Source organism: Gavialis gangeticus, unplaced genomic scaffold, assembly GCF_001723915.1.
Source record: "Gavialis gangeticus isolate Ggan-Ray unplaced genomic scaffold, GavGan_comp1, whole genome shotgun sequence".
In the NCBI taxonomy this organism is placed as follows: domain Eukaryota; kingdom Metazoa; phylum Chordata; order Crocodylia; family Gavialidae; genus Gavialis; species Gavialis gangeticus.
The window spans coordinates 24,942,430-24,951,042 of record NW_017729011.1 but is presented as its reverse complement, the minus strand read 5'-3'; the positions used below and the strand labels follow the sequence as shown (position 1 = coordinate 24,951,042).

The 8,613-nt window shown below is 48.5% G+C and overlaps 2 protein-coding genes across 5 annotated transcripts in view; one reads left to right on the top strand and one right to left on the bottom strand.

Annotated features, from left to right (window-relative positions):
* Positions 1–1,000, top strand: part of PSMB7 (proteasome subunit beta 7) — a 51,767-nt gene extending 50,767 nt beyond the window's left edge. Inside the window, exon 8 of the mRNA XM_019510890.1 lies at positions 748–1,000. Coding sequence (XP_019366435.1) covers positions 748–859 — 112 coding nt within the window. The 3' untranslated portion in view covers positions 860–1,000. The remainder of the gene's footprint in view (positions 1–747) is intronic.
* Positions 1,001–2,096: 1,096 nt separating this feature from the next.
* The window catches only part of NEK6 (NIMA related kinase 6), a 105,551-nt gene continuing 99,034 nt past the window's right edge, over positions 2,097–8,613 (bottom strand). For all 4 annotated transcript variants that reach the window (XM_019510885.1, XM_019510886.1, XM_019510888.1 and 1 more), the window contains one exon: positions 2,097–4,225. In XM_019510885.1, the coding sequence (XP_019366430.1) occupies positions 4,115–4,225 (111 nt within the window). In that variant the 3' untranslated portion in view covers positions 2,097–4,114. The remainder of the gene's footprint in view (positions 4,226–8,613) is intronic.

Here is an 8,613-nt window from a genome sequence, read left to right as displayed (position 1 = left end):
GAAAGTTCAAACTGCTAAGCATGTGGAGAAGTCTCCAGCAATCAATTGCCTAATCAGTGAATCAGAGCCCTGGCAGGCAGCTACAGGATTTTGCAATCTGTACTTCTGCATGGCGTAAGGCTACACCACTGCCATTAACTAGCATGGCCTTGCCTTAAAGAAAGGTGCTCCCAAGTCTGTCAGACTGCCCACTACAAAGCTGCATGGGCTTGAGTGAGACACATTTCCATAAAGTCCCTTTAAGCTGGAGTCTGTTGGTGTAAATTCAGTCTGGGGATTGTTTCATGTGCATTGATGTGGGGCTGTGTCCACACGCAGATCCTACATGCAGAGAGTCACCAGATTCACCATTTCAGGTTTGCTTAGTTTTTAGATGCTGTAGCTTTGGATTTCTAAAGTAAATAAGGTGTCATAAATGGCTTTATGGACTATGTAGGAGATGGTGATGTGAGAGCATAGGCCACATGCTGAACTGATAGAAATTGCAGGAGCTCTTCTGAAAAGCACAGTACTAGATTTATTTTTAAAGATCGCTTTCTGGCTGGTCTGATGGTTTCTCTCCATTTAAATACTAAGGTGTTTTCCTGTACCTTCAGCATTCATCTCTAAGTCGATTGCCACAATTGCTGAAGATGGATGTTCTCTTTAGTAAGGCTGACTCGTGAAAGGCAAATTTCGGGTGTAACCAGAGGAAGTTCCCCTGTACTGGACATTCTTTCAAATTGACGTGTTACTTTTCTTCAACAGGTTTGGTAGATACAAGTGTGAAAAAGGGACTACAGCTGTTCTCTCAGAAAATGTCGCTCTTTTGGAAATTGAAGTGGTGGATGAAACCGTGCAAACAATGGACACTTCCTGAGCTGTCGTATATGGTCTTTCTGTAACACTAGACTCTAGTATTAGGCATGCTTTGGTTTATATTAGAAACCTTTCTGCATGACAAGGAAGCACAAATCAATATCAAATAAATGAGTGCTGACCAGTTCACTCGCTCCCTGTTTTCCATGCTGTTGATTTTTGCTGCTTTTCTGTTTCTTACCTGATGAAAAAGTAAGGCTCACACGGAACTGAAACATCTCCTTTGTACGTTGAATTGCGATGCGCTCTCATGGCCCACAGCACCATGTGTAGCACCACCTACAGCTAGCTGGGCTTTCCCCTCATTATAATATCAATGACTGGTCTTGCTCTGAACTTCTGCATTGAGAAGACCTGGGGAAATACTGAGTGTGGCTGATTCCTTCTATGTATAAAGTGCAGTTGCTTATCTGTTAGTTCTCAGTTAGCTGAGATGTTTCTTCTAGGCTTGGGTGGTACTTTGCATAGGGCTAACACTAGGGCTTTTTCACTACCTATTACAGGCCTTTGTTTTCCAGGAAGGCATTAAAACGTGTGAAGTTGTAGAGGCTTGGCCTTGTGGAGAGAGGGCGTAACAGGTGCCTCATCGAGCGTGTTGTGACAAGCTGATCTAAAACTGATCAGGCTGCTTCAGGTGTTGATCTGCACTGCTCAAAGGTGATAAGCAGGCAAGCTACTCACTGTACCCTGGCCAGGATCTCATTGCCGAGGGCCTCAGTACAGTGTGGATGGATCAGCCGCCTGGGTCCAGACTCCCAGGCCTGGGTAAACTGACTTGTTTTTGGTGTTTGATGTGAAAATGGAGTTTTCATAAGCCAGCCAGCCTCCATACTAAGCCAAGGGCTTGGCCATACTCTGCCAGGAGGTGCTGAAGGGGTAAACTGAGCTGAAACCAGGCGCCTGACTTCTCCACTTCCCAAACTGGGAAACTAGCTGCTGCTGGTCTCTGGGAGCTTTGTTGGGCTCTCTTTCCATAGAGGGGTAGATTTACACCACATGACACTGCCTTCAAAAATGCCTCCCCTGTGTCCTGCTCAGCTCACCTAGCTTTAACTAGCCCATTTCAGGGTAAGTTGAGTCTGATGTATAAAGTATGGGCATCTACTACCTAAGGTCACCAGTTGGAAACCAGTTTTGTGCATGCAAGAAAATGTTAGTAGCCAGACTTTTTGCAACACTCCCGTAACAAGCGGGTTGCTTAGCGCTGGCCTCCTTGTCCCATGTACAAAGAAAGTCGGTGATTTTGTAAATCATTGTTTTATTTATCTAAAAATGCACAGTTGCAAAAAGTTACCTGTTGAAATACATTTACTTATAAGCACTAATAGATTTTATGTAGCAAGAAAGTGACCAGACTGATAGAGATGCTCAAACGCCGTGAGCCCTCCTGACAGTCAGAGAACTCCGATTCTATGTTACACCCACAGAGGCGTTTGCACAACCTTATCTATGAATGTGTAGTTGCCACTAAGGTTTAAAGGAAACCTGCAGTGTAAAGGCAGTGATTCATAGCCTGAACTACAAGAATAAATGAACCAGAACCTGGGTTCTTGGTAGTTTCTCAACCGCTTCGCATGGGAATGTAGGGAGGGTCCTAGCTTCTCCCCTGCGTTCTCATGCTGATTTGCATTTCCCAGCTCTCAAACGAGAGCCCAGGCTGGGCTTCCTGCTAGGAAGCGTCAAGAAAAAACGGCATCTTCCATTAAGTGATACCAGCATCATTCACAGCAATTAATACCTTTTCTGTTAAAGCACTTTCACTTTCAATCAAATTTCTAAATGCTGATCTGAGGTGTTAAATTGGCACTGCAGTTTTCCTTTAAGTAGTGAAAAAAATCCATTAAGAGCATGTTGGCAGGTATGGTACCCTTTTACCCCAATTTGATTTCCAAAAGACTAATGGTTGTGTGGTTTTCTTAAAGAACAAGGGTGCCCCAGCACTTGCGCCACGTCACCATGGTGGCAGTAAGGCACGTGCCGCACGGAGGGAGCTGGGGAGCAGGACGGGGCCTGTTCCCCCGCTGTCATCCTTCAAGAATAGTAACTGCAGCACTGATTCCCTGAAAAGGCAGGTGAAACAGAAACACTTGAACGTGAATCCGTATGTTCAGGTTTTAAAGCAGTGAGTACTTTTCCTTGACAGTAATCATTGATTCAATGAATGAATTTAGTTGACTGAAAATTTTCATCTATTAAAAAAAAGAAAAATTAGTCTTTTTAAACAAGCTGTGTCCTTCAAATCAGGTTGCGTTTTTCAAAGAAATTCACATTTTATAACTTAGCTTTCACAGTTAAATAGGTATGGACTGATCCTCGGTTAGAATTTCAGTTGCGCAAAGAATCTGACTTCTTTCAGGCTAAATCTGATATCCCTGTTTCAGAGAGGTCTAAAGCACTGCTTTGCTTTCAGTTTTACTGAAGTGCCATTGGATTTGGTAATAGTCTCTTCCCCAAAATAAAACTGGCTTAGAGTAACACTGATTCATAATAAGGACTTTGAGTCTAACTAGATCAATGCCAAAGGGGAAACAGCTTAAAAAGATAAATTGCTTATGGAAGCAATGTTTTTCAGGTATGTGCTAAGGCCACCGCATTGGCTATAGCCAAGTTAACAGATAAATGCATCAGCAAAATGTTCACTCTAAATTTTCAATTACAAAAAAAAAAAATCTTCAAACAAATGTTCCCTCCTCCCCACTTCCTGTTTGCAAAGGAGGGAATTTAAAAAACACATAACTGGATGCTTTAAAAATATATGAACTAAAAACTGAATTTGCTATTAACCAGGTACAGAAGAGGCAAAGTAGCAGTTATACAAATTACACAAAAATCTACCGCAATTCTTACATTAGTATAAAGTGATTTCACTGAAGGAATTGTTTCAATACTTCACATTACAGTTAAGATAGAGGGGGGTGCCCCAAATGCTCAATGAGACACCCTTGTTAATATAATCTATCCTAGATTACACACAACAGTTAAGAAAGGACCCTTAAATGATCTACATCTGTAACATTATTGGCTTAAAAAAAAAACAACAAAACACTTGCAATACCTCACAGAATCGTCACTTTAAAGCATGACCACCGTGTAAGAGTCCTTGTCGAATAACCTGCAGAAATAATGGAGCATCTTGCTATGAGTGCTCAACTCTCTCACTTGAGTGTGACTAGGCACCGGTCGGTTTCATCTGAGAAATAAAATTCAAGTAAGACTAAGCTGTGATGGCTTTTCTTAGAGAGTGTTTGCAGATGCTTCAAGTGCTGGAGGTCCAAACATGCATCTGTTTTGCTATTTGGTGCACGTAACCGATGTCAGGCCTCTGACCCGGATCAGGGTATATGCACATGCTGACCAGTTCCCGGAGCTGGAAGGAAGGAAGGGAAGAGAGCTGTAAAAGTGTGATCCTCACACCTCGCCCGTGCCTTTTGGACAAGGGGAAGGGACAGCTGCCTCTGCTCAAGAGTGTGGGACAGGGCCCACGGCTTCTGCACTCTCCCCTGGCCCCAAGAACGATTATGGAGAAATCACGATCTATGTGCTGTCGTTTCCTTCCTGTCTAGCTTAGTCATCACGGCTACAATCAGGCCGCATCACCCTGCTCTTTACAATGTTCCAGTCCCCTATAACAAACTCCAGTGAGGTTGGTTATGCTGCCGGCTTGCGTAGTTCCCAACACAGATGTGCCCTGTGTAGCAACCGAGCGGTTCGACAGCTACACTGGACATTTTCTTAGCCAAAGAGCTAGAAATCTCTTCTAGAAATAGTGTTAAAAAGACTTGAAATCAAGGGCTGGATGAGTCAGAGCAGGGGGTGGCCAGTCGGAGGCAGATGGCTGACTGAGAGGAGTGTACCCGAAGGATGAGCCGCACTGAGTCATGAGTGGGAGGAGGTGACAGCGAGTTCAGCAGAGCGAGCGGAGCTGCAACAGGGTCCTGCGTGAGCAGGAGCTGGGGCATCGAGCACAAGGAGCCTCGCACAAGATCCAGACTCCTGGCCGGGGGACAAGGGGCATTTGGGCACAAGGAAAACCACCACCACTACAGGTTTCGTGTTATGCATGTGCCTGCAACCTTGCCAGAGAAGATGGCTGAGGAGGAAAGCTGGAGAGGAAAGCAAAATGTGTAATGTGAGAAAGTCCCGGTCGCAGCACACTTCTCTGCAGCACCCCTGCCTTGAGTCCTAGCAGCAAATCCGTGGCAATTAGCCAGCTCAGGATTGAATGGAGTTTGAAAAGCAGGCTAAGATCCTCGGATACAAGGCAGCAGAGTGGTAGCTGCGTGAGACGCGGCAGTGACAATGATGCACTTGTATACAGGACCGTAGCGGAGGAAAGGATGGGTCACTGATTATAAGTAATAAATAAAACGCAGAAGGACGGGAGTCTTCCCACCTCCCAACCCCCTTTATTGTGCACATGAAAGATTGTAGCTTTTAATTATACAGACACTGAAAGCTGCTCGTACCCCTGAGGCATGGGGAGAAAGAGCCTTGAGCCTCTGATCTTTCTCACATCCTCCCAGTAGCCACAGTGCCAATTATTTTAATGGTAATTAAAAGCGTGACTGTGCCGCTATCAAGCACACAGCTTTAGCTGCATTGCTGGGTTTACCCAAGTGAGCTTCTCACTTCTGCATGGAGCGAAGTCCTGTATTTGAAAGAGAGAAGTGGAAGTTGCGTCTCGGCCGGAAGGCGATTTCCGCAGGACGAACGTGAGGCCGGGGCTGCAGCCCGAGCAGAGATCGTGCACCGGCTCACGTGGCACCAGGGAAAAGCCCACCACAAGAGCGCAGTCGGCCAGTTTTGTTCCCGCTAGGTGCTGCTTGAGCCTTATCACACCGATAACTTAGGCGCTCCTTGCAGCAACGTCTTGAAACCCTTCCCCAGGTCATCTGAACACTCGGTTGCAAAAAGGCAGCGGTGAACTCCACAGATCCTTTGACCTGCTGCTTTCTGGGGGTAAATAAACAGCCTGGGCTATTCATTAGGTTTACAACCACTGACAGCTAACCAAAGACTTCAGGGGCACCCCAATCTTGAATGAGCAACCTGATGGGATTGTACTGATCTCAGGCATTGCAGTAACAGCAAAGGCCTCAGCCTCGTCTGGGCAGCCAGCGCACCATCATGTGGGAACACAAGCTGCTGGCTGGGTACGTTAAACTGCTTAAATCCAGACTGATGGAAAGGCAAATTTCCCCAACGACCATCACAGCATTAACGCAGAGTATGGGTATTCCTTTCACCCCTGCACAGGTCACAGATCCAGCCTTACGACGCACTGCAAGTCGGGCTGAAATGATCCCGTTCTTTCCAGCAGAGAAAGCTAGCAGTGAGCACAGGGCCAGCGGGCACTCCCTTTCTACCGGGGCAAGAGAAACTGCCCATCACCGGCAAGGAGACGAGCCCCCTGCACTGCTTTCGCTCCCACCCCTGGCCTTGGCTCCAGCAGCGCTGCCGCTTGGGTGTCCGATAGGAACGCATTAGTGCTAAAATGAACACGGCTCCCGCTGCATCAGGCCCAGTATGAGCACAAGGAGGCTCTCAGTCTGCAGTGGAGCCAGTTGACACGGTGAAATAAGCCCACATCCTTTCTCAGCCTGCGCGGAGCGCTCTGAATAGTGCATGAACACCATCTGGAGTCTAGTTCTCTGGGACCTGGTGCTTCTGAGCTTTAAACTATCCTTCTCACCCCGGATTGGATCGCTATGCTACACACACTCTTTAGCACTGCCAGAGGGAAGCAAACAGACAGTAATTGTAAAGACAGGAAACACATCTGTCAACTTACACTAATTCCTGCTGCCAGCAGGCATATCCTGAAGTGCATGCTACAGCAGCATGGCAAATGCAAACATAAGACCCCTGCCTCCTCACAAAGGCTGTCTGGAAGAACACACTTCCTCAAACAGTTTGCAAATCATTTTTAAGTTGGTTTCTGAGCAAAGAAGTAAAACCGCTTGGAAACCAGTAGCTGCTCTGCCTCGTCGCGAATATGGCGCCCGTTACAGCCAAGACCCGGCCGTTGGTGCGCGCAGCACTGCCAGCCTCCCGGTTACTGTTGTCTGAAAGTGATAGCTGGCTTTCTTGCCCAGACAGGACAACTGAGAAAGGAGCCTGTCATTTGTCACACGCTTGCCGAGTGACCACGTGGAGGGCAGGGAGGCAGTGAATGCTGAGACAGATGCTCTCCAGAAGAGTGGGAGGGTCATGCGGTGCGTTTCATCTGCTGAGGAGGCAGAATGGCCCAGTCCCACCTGTATAAGCTGCAAGGAGCTGGCCTTCAGCAGCCGGGCTATAGCCGGTCTCTGACGTCAGTGACGGGGGAGAGGGGAGGATTCCTGCGGTCCCTCGGGCCGAGTCTATGCTGCAGAAATGGACTGCAGTCACCCGGTGGTTCAAACACGCTTGCGGGACTGGCACTACCACATGCCAAAACGCTCCCACTGGACAGGGAGCAGGTTCTGGATCAGACCAGGATCCCGCCAGGAAAGTTCCCTCTACCCTGGGATTGCTTCATTTTAGTGTCAAGGCAGAGGGCAGCCACCACCTGGTCCAACAGCCCTGCCCCTTCACAGCCCCCAGAAGCTGCAGCTGACAGTGTGGGAGGTGTGCTGCTTGCGTGAATACTGGTCTTATCCCAGCAATGCAGGGCCGGGCACCTCGCTGCAAGACTCTTCCTGCTGCAGCACGCCAAAGGGCAAGGCCGGTTCTGGAACAGGAAACCCTCGGCAGTCTCCCATCAGCGACCTCACATGCTTCCCCTGTTGCTATCAGCACCTCTCCACCGTGTGCAGGTTTATGGGTCTGCCCCCTTTCGGGAGACCTACCTGCATCCACCCCAGGGGAGTAAGGGCCCTGCAGCCAGACTGGCTTTTTCCAGGAACGCTCGCCATTTCACAGAGGCTGCTGTATGTCACGGAGCCAGCACCCAGCTGCTCGGTTTTGTCTAGGACTATTTCACAACATCTTGTGCAGACCTGGCATGGTACCTTTCCCTGGAAGCCAAGCGCCTGCAGTTTGGAGGATGTGCAAGTTCACTGGTTGCCAATTAAAGTGCTCCCAACCCGGTTTAATTTGTTTTGTTGTGTCTGCTTTTTGCAGCAAGACTGGCACATGGAGGGAGCCCAGGGAAGGTGTGGACTACAGTGCTTTTAGTCATTTGGTGTAGAGACGCCTCATTGTTTGAAGCTGCAAAGCTGATTTCCAACACCGTTTGTTTTGCAAGTCTCCCAGTTCCTTCCTTCCCTTCCTGTTGCATCTAAGTAGGAGAAGTCCTCGTTTCCCCCACCCCTCGCTTTTTTATGCACTTTAAATGCTGGCAGAGGCACATCGGCTGTGCTCTCGCTTTACCGATGTGTCTGCAGTTTGCTTCCCCCCCCCATTTCCACTACATGCTGTAGCTGCCATTAGACAACTCAACACCCAAGATGTTCTGAGCATCGCTGCAGCGTCCTTGCGGCGACGCACCCTGGAAGCGTTGCAGACTGTCTGCTCGCCTTCACTGCTCCGTGCGCACTGACAGAACCCGGCACGCTGCCCTCGCCACTTCCTTTCTGGAAGAGGTGGTACGGAAAGAGCTGGCTGTCCTGGAGCAGTGCATCCCGTCTCGAGAGACAGGCTCCCCTGCAAGGCAGATCCAAGCAGAAGGTGTTCTGCGAGCTTCGAGTCGGGCTGAGCTTTGGCCACTCCCGTGAATGGCCCGGGACACGGAGAGCGCGGGGCTGCAGCTGGGTTTCAGCCTACCGCAGAGCC